The 23,239-nt window shown below is 47.1% G+C and overlaps 1 protein-coding gene across 1 annotated transcript in view; it reads left to right on the top strand.

Moving 5' to 3' along the window:
• Wwc2 (WW and C2 domain containing 2) overlaps positions 1-23,239 on the top strand; it is a 160,048-nt gene that overhangs the window by 94,919 nt on the left and 41,890 nt on the right. The window contains exons 5-9 of the mRNA XM_021218885.1: positions 6,574-6,653; positions 10,979-11,108; positions 14,418-14,564; positions 15,785-15,858; positions 19,315-19,557. Coding sequence (XP_021074544.1) covers positions 6,574-6,653; positions 10,979-11,108; positions 14,418-14,564; positions 15,785-15,858; positions 19,315-19,557 — 674 coding nt within the window. The remainder of the gene's footprint in view (positions 1-6,573; positions 6,654-10,978; positions 11,109-14,417; positions 14,565-15,784; positions 15,859-19,314; positions 19,558-23,239) is intronic.

The raw sequence follows: 23,239 nt of genomic DNA, 5'->3' as shown, positions 1-23,239 counted from the left end.
CCAGGCTGGCCTAGAGCTCACTAGATAGACCAGGCTGGCCTAGAGCTCACTAGATAGACCAGGCTGGCCTAGAGCTCACTAGATAGACCAGGCTGACCTAGAGCTCACTAGATAGACCAGGCTGGCCTTGGCTTAGATCCACCTGCTTCTGCCACCCAATCCTAGGATTAAAGGCATGTATCATTCATTACACATAGATTAAAATACTTAAAAAAAAAATAGAAAAGATTACAAATCTTTTGGTCCCAGGTAATCTTTGTCTGGTCTTATACTTCTTTGCTCTGATGATGCCCTTTGTAGTTTCATGACATACAGGCCCTACCTACACACATGCTAGGTTCTTCGTAGAATGTCTAGTATCTGTCTATGAGTGTGGGTTCCCTCAGTGTACCAATTCCAGATCCATTAGTTCTCCCACGTCTTGTTCCTCCTTGTAGTTGAGTGCAGCCTGTCGTGTGCATGTACTGCCTTTTCCTTGGGCCTCTGAGGATGGATGTCCAGGCTCCTTCCGTCTCTTTGTTGTGGAGCACATTTGTGAATTGACAGCTGTCTGTCAGGATTGACTCAAAAGTAAGAAAGAATCAAAAAGAGGAAAAAGGGGGGAGGGGCGAACTTTTCTAAAAAGCACAAAAAAAGATAAAAACTATCACTTCCAAAATCGCAAATATCATAAGAAACTTACACTTATTACATTTAAAATTTGAGATGAAATGAAAAAAAATTTTAAAGTATTGATCAAAATGGACTCAAGCCAGGCAGGGTAGGTAGCACATGCCTTTAGTCCCAGCTCTTGGGAAGCAGCGGCAGGTGAGTCTCCCTGAGTTCAAGGCCAGCCTTGTGTATAGAACAAGTTGCAGGCCAGCCAGAGCTACATGGTGAGACTCAGTCTTAAAAACAAAATAAAGCAAAAAGCCAACTGAAAACAAAACAAACGAACCTGCATTGTACAAATGTTGACATTTCAGAGAAACAAGATTAAACAAATATAAGTTTAACAGCAAATTATATATGTGGACTAGGTGAGACTTTTAAAAATGTATATGTCAGGTATATTAGCCTAGATGCCAAAGTCCTAAATTAATTACAGCAACATTTAAAAATAATGTATTATGACTAGCTTGGGTTTCTTCCTAGGAAAACACAGTTTAGCATCTGAATATGATTTACTTAAAACAGTAATACATTAATGGGGAAGAACCTTCCCAATAGGTATGTTTGAGCTTTTACTCATGTCTTTAAAAGTGTGTGTGTGTGTGTGTGTGTGTATACACTTGTGCCCTGTGTGCATGTGGAGGTCAGAGGGCACCTTGTGGAGTCAATTCTGTCGCTTGTGTGTGGTTCCAGGAGTTGTCAGGCGTGCACAGCAAGCCCTTTCCCTCTTACAGCCTGGCTTCACTCGGCCTTAGGTGTTCAAGCCAAGAGGCGGTGAGCAGTACTGACTATAGTGTGAGCAACACCGGAGACCCCGTCTCAGGGTCGGGCCAGGTGTTCAGGGTATGTGCCATTAAGAAGGTGACATTTACCCAAAATTTGCAGTGGTGGCGAAGAAGCTAGTCTAGAAGCTAGTGAGAGGAACTAGTGTTAGATTATGATGTGGGGACGGGCAGGGTGTTCTGGGTACTGCATGATAACTTGCTGGTCAATTTATTTTTTTATGTGTTCATAGAGAACGTTTACATAGTTCTGTATTTTTATTTTCAGACATTGACTTCCTAGATGTTCTTAGGATTTTTTTCACATAGGCTTTATAAACATTTTTTTATTGAAGTATCAATTTTTTTTAACTATCTTATCTCTTAGGGCAGAAACCCTTTAATTAGTCATCAGAGATGGTTCTAGAAGCATCTGGGGTTCTGGTTCCCTGTGTTTTTAAAGTTTAAAAACGGTGTTCTTGGCCCTCTTGTTATCCGGAGTTGATGCGATGTGGTGCAGATTGGGAGTGGGGTGGGAGTAGTGGAGAGATTTCCAGGGGGAGCAGGGTGACAGTTGCCCTTTCTTGTCTTAGAGAGGAGCTGCCTGCACGACAGTGGAGTGACCGTGAAAGGGGACGGTACTCATTAGTAAAATACCACCTTGCTCGTTAGCGCTTTAATGCTGCTGGGTTCACCTCAGGGGCAAGCCTGGGAAACCTGCCTGTGATCTGGATCCTCTTCCTCCTCCTCCTCCCCCTCTCCCCTCCCCCCCCTCCTCCTCCTGCTTTTGAAATACAGTAGCGCTTCAGGACTGTGCCAAGAGGGAAGAGTAGCCATGGTTTCCAGCCATACACACTCAATCATGGGGTCTTCCTAGTTTTCAGAAATGACTTCGACGTCAGTTTAAAGTGTCAGTTACTTTAGCTCAGTCAGTAGAGAAAGCAGGAAGTGTGCAACGGTCCTGAGTGTCTTGCCTCTGACTCTGCACTCCAGGTTGCAGGTTTGATTCCAAGGAAATCTGCGTATAAAAGTAGATGGTGGTTATCGCTGTGGGAAATTCAGGCATAAGGGAAGTGCCGGCTCTGCCGACTCCGCGTGTGGGGCCATGCTTGTCGAAAGGTCTGGGCCAAGGAATATGGACACTTCTAAGTTGGAAGAAAGGGCCACAGGTTTCTCATTGCCCAGTTTGCTGTAACTCTAACTGGAGCTTTACAATGTCTCCTGGGTCCTGGGTTCCACCCTGCTTTCTTTTGGTACCCCAGTGTTTTCTCCTCACATACGTTATAAGCATTAGAGTTATGTCACTATCACACATAATTGTGAGAATTGAAGGTGGGAGTGGTTGGGATAATGCGGGTGTAGTAGAACTGCCCCTGACTGCCTCCGTGCAGAGCGAATGGTACAGCGTGTGCGCTTGGCATGCAGACCAATCTGCCCAATTGGCCCTGCCCTGGTCCTCCCACTGGGTCCCTTGAAGTGGGGCACAAGCGCAGCCACTGCTCTTCCCGTAGCTAGAGAGGAAGGTGAGCGGAAGGCCATCCGCACACACCAGACAGCAGCTAGGAAGAATGTCTGCCTGGAAGCCAGATCTATTCTCATTAGTCAATATAACGGAAGTGAATTGTTTCACAACTAAGAAACAAAATCCATTGGATTTTACAATCAATACTTGGGAAGTAAGAACCATTCCGGTAACATACCAGACTCCCTAAGCGAGGAAGGGGTGTGCTTGCAGCCAGTGTTAGGTAAATAACGTGACGCCAAGGCAGCTCAGGTTAGCCTCTTATGTCCTGTCTCCATACACAATAAAATCCGGAGGTCGGGGTGGTCAGAATTTATTTTTAGATTTTTTTTTTTTAAATTTTAGTTTTTATTATGTGTGAGATAGGGGCATTTACCATGAGCTCTAACACTCGTTGAGTGTGCAGTGCTGAATCGCTGACTGTAGGTGTCCTGTACCACAGTGGAACGTGGTACCCTGTATGAGTGAAAGCTTATTGCCCACAGAAGAGCAGCTCCCGGTGGCCCTCCCCCAGTCCCCGGACGCTGTTCTCCCTCCTGTGACACTGTGACTCTGCTTATTCGGCTTATGTAAGTAGAACCATGCGCTATCTGTTCTCCTGTGAGTGGATTCCTGTGTCTAATGTGCTGTTCTCAGGGCCCATCTGTGCTGACACATCCCACAGCATCTTCTGATTTTTTGTGAACCTGACTGCTGTTTCATTGTAAGTACATAGCATATTTCCTCTGCACATTTGTCTTCACCTCTTGGTCGTCACTGTGGCGAATGTGAAGTGTGCTAGTATCTCTGAGACAGGGCCTATCTGACACATTTCAATTGGCCTGTCATTCTACCCCCAGTGACTCTGAGGGCGCCACCTTTTGTTAGTGGGCGGCGCTGACTGGCATAATTCAGCAGCTCTGCATGGTCGCAGTAAGTTTCTCTCTGCTCTCCTTTCAAAAGTCAAGACAGGTTTCAGCCCGTCTCTTCGAGTTGCTATTGATGTCTTGATACACTTTTTTGTTTTGTTTTAAATAGAAGGTTATTGTCTTTTTAACGAAGAGTAGGAACATGCTGACAGGTCCACAAGTTCACAGGGAACTAGCTGTTGATTACTTGTGTGTCCTCTGACGTGTGAATGTCTAATGTCTCTCCCATGCTCCGTGAATGCTCTGTCAGTCTTTGCTCGCCACCACAGCTTCCGTTCCAGAGCGTCCATCTGTCTCCACCAGGCACCCCCTACCCATCTCTTTCTTCTCTGCATTCTGATAACATTGGCCTTACTTCTAGAAATATAATTACTTGTATTATTTCCCATGATACAGTATAAGTGGGCACAAAGTGAAACGACAGATTGAACTCAAGGCATAAAATCCTGAACTTTAATGTGCTTTAATCAAAGTGCTGTGCTTGTCTGCTCAGAGACATGACTTACACAGCGTCTGCCTTTCCTTCTGACCTCACACCCAGGATGCTCCCGCCCTCCACTCTCTCCGTTTATTTTGTCTTCTCTGGGGTTTCTGGACAATGAAGTGTTTGACGCTTTTACTGTTGATCTCATATTCATATCTTTGCACATCTCCGAGTCGGCTTTCTTTCTATAATCTAGACACCTTTTGAAAATCAAGTCCACATGTTGCACTCGATTACAGCATCTCCCCAGATTGAGCCCTGCACTTTGGAGGCAGGGGGTAGGGGGGAGACCAAACCAGGTACTCGGAAGGGGTCCTCTGCACACCAAGTCCTGTGGCTTTCTGTCTCATCCGAGCTCTGCTCTCTGAAGCAGTTGCCCTCATCCTGGTGCACAGGAAGCAGGCACCACAGGCCCCTCTGGTCCACCAGGGCAGCCATCACTGTAAGCCTTCAACATCACAGAGCAGAGCTGGCTGTAAAACCCCTCCCTGATTCCTGTGTTAGTGTGCTTTCCTGTGCAGCGATGAAACACCATACACATCCAACGTGGGGAGAAAGGATTTATTTGCCTTACGCTTCTGTGGTATAGTCCATCACAGAGGGAAGTCAGGGCAGGCACTCAGGAAGCCGAAGCATTAGAGGAGCTCTTCTGACTGGCCCTCATCCTGGCCTGCTCAGGACCACTTCCCAGGGCGGGGGGCACTGCCCATCGCAGTCAGTTATCAATCCAGAAAATGCTCGATTAATGCCAATAGAAAATGCCAATAGGCAATCTAATGGAAGCATTTTCTCAATTAAGATTCTTCTTCCAGAAAGCTTGTGTCAAGTTCTCTCTCTCTCACTCACACACACACACACACACACACACACACACACACACACAGGACAGTTCTCATTACCTCTTACTCTGAGGTATTAATCTTCAACGAGGCTTCAAGACTCCATCTCTGACCTTTTGTAGCCCAGGTTTCCACTTCCTTGTGACCCAGCAACAGGAGCTTTCTTTAATCCTGAGAATCACGTGGCTTTAGCATCTGGGCACTTGTCCCACACTGAGTGCTTTCCCTTCCTACCGAGTGAGAGCACATTCACTTACCCTCTTACCATTTCCTCAGACAGCCTCGGTCCAACCCTTACACTGACCTGCGCCCCAAACCCTTGGTATCTATCTCATCACATGCTGAACGTTTCCTCGCTGTTGGGAATGCTTCTTTTCACTGGGGACTGTTGCTCTTCTGTACTTCTGTAAGGACCCTGGGGGCAGGATGAGTGAGAGGCCGTGTCTGTCCATGCCTCCGGCCCAGACCTGACCACAGGACAGTCAATAAATACTTCAGAAGGAGTAAAGTAAATAGAAAACAAAAAATAAAAGTTCAGAAACACACTAAAATATGGTGCAATAGAGTTTACTTTTTAAAGCTATCACTTGGTATGTGGAAGGGAAGTTCCTGCCGCTCATGTGAAGGCCTTCATTAGATTGTAACTAAACACCAGGCAGGTGCAGCTTTGGTAAGCTGTCAAGCTGTCACATCATAATTGCCAAAGACTATAACAGATAACAGGAAAAGTGTTTCTATCAGTGGGATGACTCAGATTTATTAATCACTTGGTTTGCTTAGAACCCATGCAGATGTTTGGCATATCTGTGGTTCTATGCAGCCTGGTGTCCCCACGGCAGACAGGGCACCCATGCAGTTGTTGAAGAATAATCTGGGGTAAATAAAGCAGAGCGAGGACTGGGAGAGTGACCTGAGAAGTGTTAATGAGAAGGTGACAGTGAACTAACTTAGAGATGAGTGGGAAGAGCCAACCTTGGGGGGCTGGGCAGAGCCTCAGGCAACATGTGAGTGTGTGTGTGTGAGAAGTCCCTGAGGCATGTGCCAGTGGGCATGTGTGAGGAGCCTGGGCATGGCTGGTCACCCAGAGCCCAGTAACAGAAGGGGAGAAGTTGGGTATAGAGTTCGAGATACACGGTCACAGGTCCTCACGTGACGCTGACTGGCTGCTTAACACAAAGCAAAGACCTGGATGCTGTCCAGCTCATCACAGTGTTGCTGAGTAAGTGACAGAGAGCAGAGGTAGCTACGTATGTCACTGGAAATTTAAATGTGACTCACGGGCCTCCCTCGGAATGTTTGTAACGGAGAAGCGGTAAAAGGTTATCAGCTTGCTTACTTCTTATCTTCTGAAATAATGTGCTATTACTACTGCATAAACATTAATGGCTGCCCTGATTTCTCTTGCAAGGTTAAAAAGCTGAAAAGAGAACTCTCCCAGATGAAGCAAGAACTTCTCTATAAGCAGCAAGGCTTTGAAACGCTGCAACAGTGAGTATTAAATACTAAAATTGACTTTCCAGCAATTCAAAGCTCCCGGGAGGGAAAGAGGGAGGGAGAGGGAGAGGGAGAGGGGGGAGGGAGAGGGAGAGGGAGAGGGGGAGAGAGAGAGAGAGAGAGAGAGAGAGAGAGAGAGAGAGAGAGAGAGAGAGAGACCAAAGATATTTCTCAAAGAAACATAGAAAGTAAAAGGCTTAAAGCTCTGTGCCAGGTATCCAACTTACAAAAATACTTAGAAAAAAAAATCTATACACTTTGAAAAGATTCTGAACTTTTTCTTAATCATTGAAAATGAGCCAAAGAAACCCAGAGTGAGAAATTTAACTTTGTGTCCTAGACCACTGCCCGCCTTCTCAAGATTGTGCTGTAGGGCTGCCTGGGTGGCTGGACGGGATGACCTGCACTAAAAAGGCTCTGAGCTCTCCTGGGATTCTGTCCACCTTTCTGTCAGTCCCAGAGACCATGTGGGGTCCAGCCTGATCCATCACAGGGGAGTCAGGGCAGGTGAGGCTCTGCCAAGAAGCCTGCTGCTCTCATTTGCCACGTTCTTGGCTTTTTGCTTTCCAATTCTAAATGATGGTGGGCCGCTGGGGTAGTGTTAAGATGGGCCAGGTTAAGGGGAGGCAGAGGTAAGAAAAGGTGGCCAGTTCTGGAAGAGCCCATGCCATTCCCAGCCTATGGGAGCTCCTCCCAGTCACCCGTCCACAGATACCTCCTGGAAGAAGGAAGCTTATGGTTTTCATAGTCGTATGACCGTCTCTAAGCCATCCAGCTGCTTTCTTTGTGGGGCTGAGTTCCTAGGGCTTTCCCTGGCCAGGTCCCATCCTTCCCGCAGCTTCTTCAGCAGTGTTAGCGGTGCCAGGCTAATGCAGAAGCCACCTCTCTGGAAAGGGCTGGGCTGCGTTCCTTTTTCCTATGAAATCTGAGTCTGCCTTCCACTCTTAGGGAATCTGTCACCTTCCAAAGCGTTGCCCCCACTAAGTACAATTCAGATTCAGTACTTGTGTATCTATATGAGCAGAACTTCTAGGCAGGGTATCAAACACACTTTAAAGAGTGTCAGAAAACGTTTAGCTATGTTAGACATTTTCAGACTTCTGTCACCACCCAGTGTTAAAGGTTAGTCAAACTTACTGTGTTCGTTGTGTCAATGTGACAATAATACTCAGTTGTTTCAGGCAGTGTGCTTGCAAACACTTCACAGGAAGCTACAGCATCTTTAAGACTCAGTCAGAAACATTCCGTGGGAAAACAATAGACATTTGTGTAGAAATCCGGGCTTTCTTAGAATGAACCCAGAATAGAAAGATACAATATCTAAGGAAAAGAAAGCTTTTTCCCTTCTTCTGTTATCACCACACCTCTAAGACACTGGGAAAGCTGGTGGGACCAGAGAGCAGACTAAAAAAGAAAACCTCACTGCTAATTCTACGAAATAGTCTGTCTATCTGTCTGTCTGTCTGTGTATCTACCTAGCCACCTACTTTTTCCTTAAGTGGCTGTGAGAGTGAATGTTGAGTAGAATCCCACTGCAGGGTTCTGTAACATTTCACTTCACCATAGGGTGGGATTTCTTTGTTTGTTTCATCTGGAATTATAATTTTGATTTACCCCTGAGATTTCATTTTACTTGTTCTATGCTATGTGATTTATTTATAATAAATAATATTTGTTTAATTAAATAATACTTATTTATTTGTTTGTTTCATCTTGAATTATAATGTGCTTTATCCTATGAGATTTCATTTTATTAACAGTTTTATGCTGGATGAACAAATATCTTTCTGCCTTTGTTTTTTACGTTTTTGCCCTCAGATCTGACTGTGGCCTAAAGAGTAGTGTAGCTTGTGCCTAGGTGGACACCAGGACACCCTGTGCCACCTCCCCAAGTGGAAATGATGGCAACACTTAGCCAGTCAAAAGCACACGTGGTCCCCAATTTTCAGAGAAAGCACACAAGTGAAAAATCTCTTTCAGATATAAACAGTTTAAAGTTTTTTTTTTTTTTAAAAGCTCCTTTTCATTCAAACACAGAAAAGTAAAATCATGGTACTTCATTTTAAAGGCAGAAGGGAGCTAAGCCTATGACTCTATAACTAGAGCCAGCAAAAAATTAGTGAGCCCATCCAACCACGTTCATGTTTTTATAGTCAGGTCCAGAGAGGGAGGAAACAGGAGTTAGATCCAGAGAGAAAGGAAAAGCCACTAGAGATGGAAATGAGCATCGGAGGTGAACAGAGGAGGGGGCGAAGGGAGCGCTCCGAGCAGAGGGCAGAGCGAGACAGCCGAGAAATCGTTTTCAACAAGCAAAACTCAGAACTGTAAACCAGCAGTCAGCCCTAACTGCGCTCTGTATTCAAATGATGGATTATGTTTCTGAGTTAGGGGGAGCTATGCCTTCACACTCTGAGGATTCACAGGTAGGAAGGAGTCACTCTGGCTTTAGGCATGCTTTCTGTTGCATGTTCATGCTTTCAGAAGATCCCAGTTTGTCTCCAGTCTTTGTTTGCTTGCTTGTAGCTTATAAAGTGCCCTGCCTGTAAACGCCAAGACAACACTTGCAAACAGCATCTCTTTTACTTAGTGAGCCTTTGCCTTGGACTAAGTTGGTACATAAAATTCTTGGAGGATCCAAAGATTACTTTGATAAATCCCTACACAAATAAGTGAATATTCTAGACTTGTGTTTATAACATTCCTCAGTCATGGTCCAGAACTTTAGCACAGTCGCCCTATTAGCTGGTCTGTGTGGCTTAAGAGTTAAGTGTGCAGAAGCTTTCTGGCTTTAGTTCTTCCTTCCGAAAAAGTGACAGTGGAGTCTGTGGGTGGGTGTGTGTGTGTGTGTGCGCGCGCGCGTGCGTGTGTGTGTGTGTGTGTGTGTGTGTGTGTGTGTGTGTGTTTAATTCTGTGACTTTATTGTCTGTACTTCATTATCAAATGACCTTATAATCAAGTTTATTTTGTTAGGCTTTTAAAGGCTTAATTGCTTGTTCAGTAGCAAACGATATTTACTAAATTGGTACTCAGGGAAATGCATTATCTACAGACTGTACTTGTTTGAGTTAACTTTGTTTGGCAAAGTGATTACTATGGCATTGGTTTGATTCAGAGTGCTCCTTTCACATTGGAAGTGCAGATTAATTATTAAGTAGCACACACCAGATGAGCTCAGAGTCCATTTCTTCTGATTCAGTGGCTGCCATTTCTCTGGAGGGTCTGTTGCTCAGTCCTAAAGCAGGTCTGAAGAGGCTGTGCCGAGCAGAAGGCTGACAGTGGGGTAGAGGCGATGTCTGTGAGGAACCCCGGGCCGGATCCTAACAGAGAGAGATGGATACAGAATACCCATCATCATCATCTTCTTCTTCTTCTTCTTCTTCTTCTTCTTCTTCTTCTTCTTCTTCTTCTTCTTCTTCTTCTTTTCTTCAAAAATTTATTTATTATTATATATAAGTAAACTTTAGCTGTCTTCAGACGTGCCAGAAGAGGGCATAAGATCTCATTACGGGTGGTTGTGAGCCACCACGTGGTTGCTGGGATTTGAACTCTGTACCTTTGGAAGAGCAGTCAGTGCTCTTACCCGCTGAGCCATCTCACCAGCCCCAACACGTTCTTTAAAGATGTAGCAAGTGGGGGTTGAGCTCTTCAAAAGCGATTCTTCAATCCTCCAGCCAGCAATTAACAGTGATGTAAAATAGGGACATCCATGGGCACCTGGGACAGATAAACTCACTAAAGAGCCGTTTGTGCAGTGCATTCTGGCAAAGCAGCTCATCTGTCCTGTCTGTCTGTCTTTCCTAAATTCAAACTCATTCAGCCAGGCAAGACATTCCACCTCAGTTCATGGCTTTAATAAATACTTTTCATGTATTTGACAGAAGTAAGAGACCACATAATCCAAATATTGTAAGAGATTCACTAGTGCAAATAAGTGTTTGTCGAGTGCTTACTGGAGGCTCACGATGCTGCCCGCGCTCTGCCCTGCCCTGCTCCCCAGCAGTGTGGTGCTTCTGTTACTACAGTGTTGTCCCTGCCGGCTCTCTTTCTTGTTATAGAGATGAGGCTGAGTGTGGTAACGACTGTGTTCCACTAGCATCAGGAGCAGCCCAAAATGTGTGCTTGAAAGTGGTTAGGAAGGGACGAAGGTAGGATGTAGTGGACGAAGAAGTTGAGCCCAAGGGCAAGGGAAAGCACTCAATCTGTGTGGTGGTGTGTGTGAGCAATAACGTAAAGTCATCTGCTGAGGAGGGCAACCCCGAACCAGTGGCTCCTCTGCACCTGTCTTGTTGATTTCTTTTCCCTGTCTCCTCTCTTCACAGAATTGATGAGAAGATGTCCGGAGGCCAGAGTGGGTATGAACTTAATGAAGCCAAAGCCATCTTGACAGAACTGAAGTCTATCCGAAAGGCAATCAGCTCAGGAGAAAAAGAAAAGCAGGACCTGATGCAGGTATGGCATGGGGCGTCCATCTGTGTCTGTCTGCTGGGTCACGTGAGGAGCTTCCCACTCATGACGCCGATCATGCATGCTGGATGGTTACAGGCACTGAGGAACCTGTGGAGAACAAGTTGGTTCCCAGCTTCTGCTGTCCTTTGTGAGGGCTCAGGTGTCCTTTCAGACTGAGTAGAGTGCAGGGAGCCGGAGCCTGGAGCCTGGAAGAAGAGCTTGTGTCTTTCACTTCTCCTTCTTAGTGCATTAGAAACTTCTGGTGTGATCTAGACGTGGGTTCCCCTCATAGTGACCCCACCCAGGGTACATGGCAGTGTATTGCCATCACCAGTAGGTAATAGCTATGTCTCCTGGGGTGGGGGGTGTCGACCCAGCCACGGGACAGCCATAGTCACCTCCAGGAAAAGTGCTAGTTGATCCCCTGCCCTCGTTGCAGTTTCCAGCCCTCAGGTCTTACTCCTCAGATCATCCTCTGTGCCGGGGAAGACAGAGCAGCTGTGGGTGGTGAGCGCTCCAGTGCCTGCACCTGGCAGAGCCACGGCCATCCGTGTCTTAAGGGACCTTTCTCTCCCTTTCCAATTCCCTATTATTGTGAAAAACACGAAGAAGTTGGGAGTTCATCATCATCTGGTCAGCTGCAGTCTGCATCTTTGAGTAGTAGTTGAGCCAGCAATGATTCTTGTGTTCGTAACACAACCTCTCCATTTAAATGTGGTGTTCAACTTCTGCATGTTGGTTTCCAGTTGTTTGCTGCATAAGAAAAATGCTCTTATATCCATGTGGCTTTTCAGTTTTGGAATTACACAATAACCTGCAAGAAGTGATCTGATGGGAAAGACAGTGGTGTCCAGGACAAATCCTTGGGAGTGTGGCTAACCAGGTCCTTGCTGAGTATCTCCCTCATGCAGGGCCCTTAGTCCTTACCGACATCCAGGGACATCGAGGCAGCCCAGCCCTGGCTATAGTCCACGAACCACAGTGTAGGAAACCTAATGAGATACTCAAACCAGAGAGCCTGGGAGCAGTGACGTGGAGGTGTAAGCCCAGGCAGCCTCAGTATGTGGTGTTTTATAAACAGATAGATGACAGCCTTAAACACATCTGTAGTAGCACATGCAGGATGTGTGGTGTTTTATAAACAGATAGATGACAGCCTTAAACACATCTGTAGTACATGCAGAACATTACGCAACATCTCATTGTTGCCCACAATTGTCCTGCTGACTAAATTGTAATTCCTGAAATGCACATGGTAGTTCTGTTCCTGGAATCTGGACACAGTCACACGGGAGCCTGTAGTAGATCGAGTTAGGGCCGCCCTTGTTTCTCCTGAGGGCTCTGGTCTTGTCTCCGGGTCAGGTTGAATTCTTTTGGCTACTAAAGTCCATAGAGTCATTCGCAGTTGCAGAGATCAGCAGTAGGGCTAGACGTGAGACCAGATGTTGGCTGACTTCTAGACCTATTTGAGCACAATGATAAATATTTTACATAGAAATCCAGTAACACAATTATGTACAGCTAAAGATAAACACACAGCCGCTCAAAACCAATCCCACAGTAATATTCCTTCTCTTCGTACTGTAATATGCTCCAAGTTTATTTTCCAGTATCTTCTATTTCTTTGAAACATATTAGTCACACGCTACCAAATTGATTAACTGTGTCATCATCACAGCTAAGACAAAAAAAAAAAATTACTGATCATTTCCATTTAAAGAGAAACAGAAAAGACTTGCCCACATTCACCAAAATGTTTCTTTGTTCTTTTCTGTTATACGTAACTTGCTGTGTCTCTTCCAGTTTTATTACATGGGTGTATGCGTATATGTAGTGTATATTTGTTCTTATGAAAGGAGAAAATTAAATATTGGATCTCAGATATTTTCCTCCTTTCCCTCCTCCCCCACCCCTCTTCCTTCCTTCCCTCTTTCAGCCTTATGTCCTTCTGAAGTCAAGCCTACTATCCTTGGCATGCCTGAGACTGCAAATGTGCATGTCGGGCCTCTTACATCTGTGCTCCTAGGATGGAAATCCCAACCGTCAGGTTAAATAGTGCCAGGTTAACAGTCATGGGTTTTTAGTTTTTGTTCTTAAACTTAGTGCTACTGTAGGGCTTTTAAAAAGCAACTTGGATTAGATTTTCTTTCTAGTGTATTAACTTGTGCATGCCCTCCCTCCACAGTTAACCCAGTGTGTGGCCTGGCAGCCAGGAAAGGCACACTCGCACTTGGGTTACTCACGTTACTATCAGCTGTCAGTCATCTCCACAGACAGGGACGTGCAGTCGGCATATAGATGGACTCAGGTGAGGCCAGGCTACCCATTCACAACTGGGCTCCGTTTCCTATTCTGTAATATTAATGTAAACGGAGTCATCTCTTGGGTCTACATATAAAGCAGTATAACTGTAGCCCTTTCCAGTGGGAATAGCTTACTGTATATCTAAAATGAGAGATTACATTATAAGCATTGAATGACTCCACGATCCCTATAATGTTGAGTCGTTCTGTATTAGTCTGTTTCTACTTCATAAAGCTAGCTACTTCATAAAGAAAAAGACAGGCTTATTTAACCTACAGGTTCAGAGGCCGAAAGCTCAAGAATGCCTGGCCCCACTTCCTTTTCAGTCTTTTGTAAAATCCTCAAGTGGCTGGTGTCACAGTGACAGGATTGTGCCTTGAAGAGATTGGTGGCAAAACAGGAAGCCAGAGCAGTTTAGAGACCAACCTGTGCTTTCTGTGCCGCTGTGCTCACTTGGGAATGAATCGTGGTCTTTTCGGAGCTGTTTTCATATTGTACTGACCCCTCCTCTCCCAGGTTCTGCCACCTCTGAGCATCAGTCGTCACATTGAGAGTGTAGGGAATACATACGGACCATATGCAAACTATAGAGATCCCTAGTGAATAAGGGTCACTTAGGGAAGTGTTGAAAAATAAGAATGGAACAGACTGTATTACATTCAAGGTCAAAGGCTATAGAGTGTTGGGCGGTTGAGTTCTTGCTGCCCTTGCCGAGGTCTGTCCACTTCCGGATCAGACATCTTCTTGTGGCCTCCATGGGCACCTGCATACACGTGGCTCGTGCACAGAAATGCATAAATAGTAAATAAAAACAAAGCTAGATTCTAGCATCCACAGGAGAAGGAAGGCCATCTTCTGAATCAGATCTCACATACTTCCAAAATCATGTGCTTGTGCAAACTTTATAAAGTCACTGTTGTCATCAGGACGGCTGCTCCCATTCAGTGACACTGGAAATGGGCTGCCCGCTGCCTTTATACTTAGAAGGTGCTGTGTGCTTTTTGACAGAGTCTTGCTAAGCTGCAGGAGCGATTTCATTTGGATCAGAACATGGGCAGTTCCGAGCCGGATCTGAGATCTAGCCCTGTGAATTCTCATCTCTCTCTGCCCAGACAGACCTTTGACGCTGGGTCACAGACAAGCATTTCTGGAGATGTAAGTGGTCAGAGGGCTTCGGCTGCCCTAGTGCCGTCCCTGATGCCCCGAGGGAGGACAGGGGTGGAGGAGGTGGAAGGGTGGGGGTGGGGGTGAGTTAGGCGGTATGGGGCAGGTGGGTCGGGTGTTGATAGTGATGGGGTGGGGGATGAGGCTGGGGGTAGGAGATGGGATAGGTGGTGGAGGGCAGGTGGAGGGGGTTGGTAGTGACAGGGGTGGGGCTCAGGACCGCAGCAGGAGCTAGAGCATGCTCTGCAGATGCATGTTAAAAGTCGCAGCCTCATCTTTTCCGAGGCATGTAGTTGGAGCTTTCTCCGGCTGCATTTACAGGTAGATGCTTCTGAAAAGCTAAATCCACATTTAACTGGAGTCACTCCACATGAACACGAGGGGGACAAGAAGCAGAGAAGGTTAAAGCAAGGAGGGGCTGGAGAGCGGCGCAGCCTCTAGAGGTGTTTGTTCCGCCTGCAGCTCCCAACACCCACTTCAGGCAGCTCACAACCACTTCTGACTCCAGCCCCAGGGATCTGACACACGCACACAGACGCACACGCACACGGGGCACACACGCACAAGGGGCACACACATCCCTGTGCATGGTGGGTTTGTTTTAAGAAGTTGTTTTTATAAATTTGATGTTGATTAAGTATTCGTGAATTATCACTGATGTTTGAGAAATATTTACTGTGATCTGGATATCATTATCCCCCCCTCCTTCGTGAAAATTTATTTCCAAGTATTTCCTCCTGTTGGGCTCCCAGTTGTACTTCCGCTTTTTAGATGCATGTACGTACGTACGTACGTATGTACGTGCGTGTGTGTGTGTGTGTGTGTGTGTGTGTGTGTGTGATGAAGCAGGTGGCTGCAGGGTTCTCCGTGTGAACATTAGCCCCTTACATTCTTTAGTTTACATTTTGTGTAGTTAAATAATGGAAATTTTGGTAAAGAAATGTGTTCTGTTTCATCAGTTCCATTGACCTATATACCCTTCATAAACTCTCAGATAGCAGACACGTTTACCTGATATTTTTGTCTTCTCCGAGCAGACAAGCCTGAGTAGAAGCCTTTCCCCTCCAGAGGAACTGCTTTCTCACTGGGGCTGCCCCATTCCACAGCCATTTTCCCAAGCTTTTCAATTACTTGCGCCTCTTAGAATCAAAAACAGTTTACTTCATTCATTAGCAGAGTTAATTGACTTTTTCTCCTTCTGTTTTTACTAGATTGGGGTTCGAAGCAGATCAAATTTAGCTGAAAAGGTCAGGCTGAGTCTCCAGTATGAAGAAGCCAAAAGAAGGTGAGGACCCAGAGCTGTCTCCTGTGGTTGTGAGCTCTGAGGCTGGTTAATGTCTGCCGCTGTGGTAACTAGTGACAGATGTGTGGTCACTCCCTCCCATTCTCACCAGTTCTCCTGCCTTGGTGCTTTGACCTGCAAAGTTGGCTTCCAGCTCCCTCTTCCCTTCCCGCAAAGTTGAAGAATAAGGAGAATTTTATTTTATTTTATTTTATTTATTTATTTATTTTGGTTTTTCGAGACAGGGTTTCTCTGTGTAGCCCTGGCTGTCCTGGAACTCACTCTGTAGACCAGGCTGGCCTCGAACTCAGAAATTCGCCTGCCTCTGCCTTCCTAGTGCTGGGATTAAAGGCGTGCGCCACCATGCCCAGCTTATTTTTAATTTTTAATATTGATTTATTGTTTTTTTACGACAGGGTTTCTCGGTGTAGCCCTGATCACCCTGGAACTCACTCTGTAGACCAGGCTAGCCTCGAACTCAGCCACCTCTGTCTTCCAAGCACTTGAATTAAAGGCGTGCACCACTGTGCCCAGCTTGAATCGGGAGAATTTAAGGAGAGATGTGGGGATTGATGTTTCCTCTCCCTTCTGGGAGAAACGTTTTGAGATTGTACAGTATTCCCAATCGGAAGGGGGACAGCTGGTTCGTCAGACTGAAACCCTATGCAGTGGCCTGCCCTGTGCCTCTCCTGGGGACTTAGCTCTCAGAAGTTTTGCTCTGGAAGCTTCCTGCTGCCTCCTGGAGGGTGCTGCACTGTGTGTCTGTCCCCTCTGACAGGCCAGGGAAAGAGGAGGGAACCTCTACTGAACCTCATCAGCTCTTACTCCCGTCGGGTTAATTCCTTGACTCTGCTAGGGTCCCACAGGACCCTAATATAAGCAGGTGGATACTCAGATTATTCACAGACTATAGCACCCCCCACTATAGCACCCCCCACTGTTTCTAAGGGTGAAGGTCATTCTGATACAATTGACTTTATTCTTCTAAGAGCCTAAACATGGATTCATCACTTGGGAGGCATTAGGAACTACTACATCATCACACACACACACACACACACACACACACACACACAGGAGAGCGAGGCCTTAATCTGTTCCTCCTCTCAGAGTGCTATGTCTTCTGCCATAAGTACCATCACCTGTTCAGATGTGTCCCTTGTCTCTAGAGACGATGGACTTTGAAAGCAATTGGCCATAGGTCTTAGAGGTTATCTGGCTCTCGAAAAGTGAGATGAATATTTACTACAGTATTTGCTTCTGTGTCAGCCAGAGTTTCAAACAGTGCTTGGGTCTTCAAAGTACTGAACAGAAACCCAGGCTTCATTCCACAAATGATTAACCACGTGACCTTGAACAAGTCCCTCGGTCATTCTGAGTAGCATTTAACTCAGCGAATTTTAATGTCTTTAAACTTCCCCGACAGATTTTAAATGTCTTGGGGGTAGGAAAGGCTTTTATATTAGGCTTTCTTCTTTCCAGGAATGGAACTTGGGGGTGGGGGAGGCCTGTCTTCAGTAGGTTATGAGGGCTGAAGTTCGGTGTGGAGGCCCGGAGACCTGACTGCTGTTCCTGTTCCTGGGTGGCGTGTTCAAGCGTGCTCTCGCTATGAGCAGTCCAACCCTCTAGTGGCCAGAATTCTTTGGTTGTGCCGTAGACAAAGCCCAAGCTTTACGCCTGGTTTTCTGAAGGCTAATGGCCATAGCTCAGAATTAAAGTGGACCAGGACTTACAGCACGGCCATTTCACGGACTTGACTTTGTTGCCTTTGGGACACCTTGAGTGATCTCTAGAGTAAGTGACTGTAACGGTTGGTTACCTCCAGAACTTAGGTGACATTTCCCTTACTAGGTCCTGGAAGTCCCTGCTCACTCTCCCCAATCTGTGCGCCCTTTCAGAATATAGCCCAATGTCTGCCTACTCGTGTGCCCTTGAGTAAGTGACACCTTTCTCCCTCTGCTGCGCTGTCGCTCCCAGCTCAGGTGGCTGCTTCGATCACATCTAGACTTAGGTCATTACTTCTCTGCCGTTTGGCTGCACTGGTGTTATTTGGAGTTGGTTTTAGGGTTACTGGTGATGCTGAGCGGAAGCGAACCCGGAAGGGATTTTGCTGTGTTGAGAATGCATTCCCTCCTCCGTTGTTAAGGAGGGTGGAGGCTCTGAGCTGTTCTTCCCTGACCAGCGTTCTCCTGCAGCTTTTGTTTTAGATGCTCAGTGGGGCTAAGAATATCATGCTTATTTAGCAATTTGATGATTAATTTTCCAGTGCGTTGAGACAGTTGTTTATGGTTTCGTGGTTAAAGCTGAAGAATAGCTGATGCTACATCTATCGTGAACAGACAGTAGGGGGAGAGAAGCGCACACTTGCCATGTACCATCGAGGACAGCGTCATTGTCCTTAAAACCCACAGGAAGAGACTGACCAACAGCACACGGTGCAGCCCTACTGTGCAGCCTTGTCTCCAGGTGTTTTTCATAATAGTTCTTTCTTTTCTGTATAGTTTTTCAAAATAGGAAGAACAAATGTCCTTTCTCTTTTTCATACATGGTATGTACTGCCCAGTAGCCCAAGCTACCATCCAGGGTTTATGTAGGACACGGATGTCAGTGTTAGTACCGGCCATGGCCATTGGCCGTCTGGATCTTGCCCCTTCTGGCCAAGGAGCCTCCAGCTTCTGTCTTGTGGGAAGTCCTGATGGCTTCACATTGCTGCAGGGCAAGCCGTTGAGTCCAGAGCTCACCGTGAGTGCTGAGCTGGGAGTTCCGTAACTGTGGCCATCCATGACTGGACTCTAGACACAGGGAAGCTGGGGGCCGGCAGAACTGTGGCACTGGACGCTCTGCTGTGGCACTGTCCCTCGTCTTCCTCCGTCCATTCCTCTCCACTCTGTGACTGCCACACAAGCCACCTTTGTGTCACTGGTTAAGGTCCACTCCGCCTGCTCAGTGTAGCCGAACAACCAGTACAGGGGATCATAGGGTGGAAGCCATAGACCCCGAGACAGGACAGATTATTCAGTAATTAGTGCTTACCGGGGCCTGTGGAGGGAGATTTCCCTGTGTGAGGCCTGAGGAAAGGGAGGCTAGGAGACCTTAATGACTGATTTTGCTCTAATATGAATTGACCAAGGCTCCGCTCTATCATGTCTTCCTTCTGTGATCTCCAGTGGCCACCCAGCTCTGGGAAGTACCGTTTTCAGTAGCATTTTGGGGCATCCCAGCATGCTGGTGTACTTCTCCGTGGAAGCTTGTGGGTCCCCTCCCATCATGCCACACACCAGGGACGCCCGCCTGGTGCCCTCTGCTTTAGATGTGTCTGTTCATCTGATGTGGCGTGTGTGCCTGTGCCACACACTGCGTCTCGGGGAATCTGTAGATTGCAGCTGCTCCCAGACAAGCCTAGGCTTGGCGTTTCCCTTTCTGGGAGTCCTGAACGCTTGTGTCTTCTCTGTCCTTTAGCATGGCTAACTTGAAAATTGAACTGTCAAAGTTGGATGGTGAGGCCTGGCCCGGGGCCCTGGACATCGAGAAGGAGAAGTTGATGCTGATTAACGAGAAAGAAGAACTTCTGAAGGAGCTGCAGTTCATCACCCCGCAGAAGCGCTCGCAGGATGAGCTGGAGCGCCTAGAAGCTGAGCGCCAGCACCTGGAGGAGGAGCTGATGGCCGCTCGGGGTTCGCCGAGCAAGGCTCTAACTGAGAGGTTTGTTTCCTTCTGGGAACAGGGGGACTTTGACTTGGACCTGTGGCTGTGCCTTACTGCCGACAGATCCCTAAGTTTGGGATTCTAAACAGCTTTTGTTGTTAGTAGACTCAGAAACAACGCAAGAGAAATGTCTTCAGAGCAGTGAAGCCCACCCTCCTATGCCCCAAGTATCGGTTCTTCTGTGTCTGTTAGGAATGTGAAAGGCTCGTGACAGATGTCGAATAACTAAGGAATGTTGACATAAAGTCAGGAATGTGGTGCACCATTGAGCGAGTCTGATAACAATGGCCATAAACTGCTGCTCTCTGATGAAGTCGATCTAGACCGTTGCAGAAATGAGCCTTCCTGGCCTCTTTCTACACTTACAAGAAGTCATATGTTTATTGCTTTTAGTTTCACAAGGAAAGGAAAAGACCATGTGCTCTCTTTGATATCTCAATCAGTCACAAGATGTTCCTTGCATGTATGTGGCTGGCTTGTCAGTTGAAATCTGCTTCTGAGGCAGGGGCAAACTTTCTGAGCAGTTTTTTTTGTTTTTGTTTTTGTTTTTTTTTTTTTGTTTTGTTTTATCTTTCTGTGGGAAAATGTAAGAGTTACTTATTCTAAACTATCCAGTCCCGCCGGCAGATGGGCAGGACTCAGATGGGCAGAACTCGGTGTCCCTTGGATGTGGGCACACTGGTGGCAGAGCCCTGTGTCCACACTGCTCCCGCTGTGCCAGGGTGCCTGTTTGGTGACAAAGACAAACTGGCCCTTCAGATCAGTGCCCGTCACAGAAGGCTCAGGAGGAGTAGTGTCTGCCCCAGAGCAAACCCACACGTGTCTCAAAAGACCTGGAGATATGTTCAAACATCCACCCAGAACACTTCTGAATTATTGCCATCTTGCCTTTTAATCCCTATTTCTCAATAAATACCAATAAAAACGTCAAAACATTTTGACAGTGTGGGGATAGTGGGGCGGGGAGCAAAAAAGCTGCCACTCCTGATGATTGGGTCTTAACCGGTGAGCAATTTGAATTTCGCCATTTAGGGGAGTCCTGTTGATGGAGACACCGTACGGCTGCAGCATCCTGGTTTTAGGGAGCACACGCAGGTCCCCAGGGCAAATCCTCTGAGGACTGCACCGGTTCAGCTGAGTTCTCACTGTTGTCCCGTCGGCTTCTCGCCCCACCCTGTCTGCTTTCTGTTTAGTGCTGATGAGAGTTTTAGCTTCAGGTGTGAGGATGGTCCGGGGCAGCAAGCACCAACAGGCACAAAAGAAGGAAAACGCTGGTTTTCGTTTGTATAACTTAAATTTCCAGCAGAGATTCATCAGTGGAGGGAGGGAAGCGGGTAGCATTGGTGAGCTCCCGGTGTAAAAGGCTGGTGAATTGGCATTGTTCAACACTTACTCAATGTCGCGCCTTGTCCCCTTGATGTCCCAAGTCATAACAGACTGTGCAGTATTAACAAAAGGTGCACACGTCCTCTCAGAAGTGTGACCACTTTCTAGATTACATAGGATTCCCAACACAAGGCACACGCTCAAGAAACGCTGTGGGTCTGTGATGCTAAGGGTCACGTGATCAGCACAAACCCAGGGTCTTCCCTGAGCACCTTGATCCAGGGTTGTGGCGTCTTCGGTTATAGAGCTAGGGCGTGGAGACTCTCGAGTAGCTGCGCCCATCTTCCATGCTAAGGCCGAGTCTCTGCTGTCTTCTGTAGGAGGTGAGTCTGGAAAGCCTGCTCCTCCTTGGCTGTGTGCTGGGAGGGCGGGGCCTGCTCATCTCAGCAGCTTCACAGGCATGGCAGCACGCTTGTCGCTCGGTGGCTTCTCCATAATGACTGTCACATCTCTAGTGTCAGGTTGGGACTCATCAGAAGCAGAAGCTACGTAGCCCTTACATAAAATAATGATAATGTTTAGTGAGAAGCCGCCATGGGGTTTGTGCCATGTGGGCAATAGGCGGCATAGTTAGCTGCACAATGTGTCTGCCACGGACTGGATAGTGGCTGGAAGGGACGTGTTTATCATTTGTATACTGTGCGGACCTTCTGAGTCCTTTGGATGGCAAGCCACTTCCACACTAAGTAAATAAGTGCGTACAAATGTCCTTTCAGTGTCTATGGTCAAGGACAACCCCCATCTCCGTGCCACAGGGGAAGGTTGGGACTCAGACCTTCCCGTTTGATCCACTCAGCTCCGTGTTTGCTTGTTCTGTTTTGTTTTCCGCATGGCTCCTCCTCTCGTATCCTAAAGATCAGAGCCTTATGCTGCAGCTGCAGCGGGCACTGGAGCGGCCCTGCACTCCCTGGGCAGATCAGCGCACACTTGTTAATGCTGCTGTTGCTACTGCTGCGGCCGAGCTCAGGGCTCTGTGTCCATGCTTCCTACTCTACACACTTCTAATGCTGCTTGTTCCATCCTGTCCTTGAACCCGATTGAGAGACCTCCTCTCTAAGCCACACCTCCTCAGTGGCGGAGCAGGCAGGTGGTGTCCAGGAACACCCTTGAAGGAGAGTTTCATCATCAAGTACATCAGCAACACCAGACCCTCCATTTCTTCAAGCTGCTGCCCACATGGCCACCAAAGAACACCCCTTGCTGCCTTGCCTTAAGCTTTCCTGTTTTCCATTCTGTTGTGGCTTCCTCATTATTTCAGGAGAAGGGGTGACTCAAACCAACCTCTCAAGACACTAAACGCAGCTGAATTCTCAGTGTATCCTGATCCTGATTTCTGAGGCCAGTGTAACACCAGCAGTGAGCCCCGCAGCAGTGGCTGAGATCGCCCTCTAGTGGTGATTAAGCGCATCTGCACAAGCCGGATTCATTGTGGGAGAGCATGGGGCAAAGGAGAAATTGTTCTCCCTTTCTGTACCCCATATGTAAGCTCACCCACAGCATTGGCATTCCTTAAGCTGCGGTTTCCTGTTGCTGACAGATTTTTGCTGCTTGTCACAAATTCCAGGTGCTTACCTAGAATGGCCCGATGTGCCTGGAGTACTTAAACGTTGCTAAGGCATCTGAAGATTATTGAAAACAAGTGGGCGGGGGGTGTGTGAGTGCCATTTATTTTATTTAAATTTTTAATGGAAAAGAGACTACTCTTCCTGGGTCGCTGGCACGGATGCTTTCCCAGGTGCAGAGTTGTGAGTTCACGGGAGGCAGTACCCATCTCCCTCTGGTGCTGAAGTAGAGTCAGGAAGAGATAATGGCCTATTAGGCCGCCAAGGGCAAGAGAGAGAAACAGAGTGTGTAGGGGAGGCTCTTTTAGGGGCGCTTTCTGGATGAAGGAACCAGAAGGGCAGGGCTGGTAAAGAGCTCAAGACAGCCAAGCGCAGAAAGAAGACCACGGTCATAGTCCCCTGGGAGGAAGGACACTTCAAGACCTGCAGCCCAGCTGCCCTCAACTGGAAAGCTTCATGGTTACATGAAGGGCAGAAACTGCTGCCCTACTAAGGTTTCTGTGGCTTTTCATGGTTCCTCTATTGTCCCTCTAGTGACTCTAGCAAGAAGTTTATATAGAGGAAGAGGACCAGACCCTCTTCTGTCCTCTGCAGGCTATGCATGCATGTGGTACACAAACCTACACACAGCCATACACATAAAACGGTGAAAATGAATAAGGGAGAAATGATCTCCAAGGATCCCAGACATCAGCATCAACCTCTGGCCTACACCACACACACTCCCCCCC

This window comes from Mus pahari, chromosome 19 (genome assembly GCF_900095145.1).
Source record: "Mus pahari chromosome 19, PAHARI_EIJ_v1.1, whole genome shotgun sequence".
Classification (NCBI taxonomy): Eukaryota; Metazoa; Chordata; class Mammalia; order Rodentia; family Muridae; genus Mus; species Mus pahari.
This window is presented reverse-complemented; position numbering and strand designations above follow the sequence as displayed.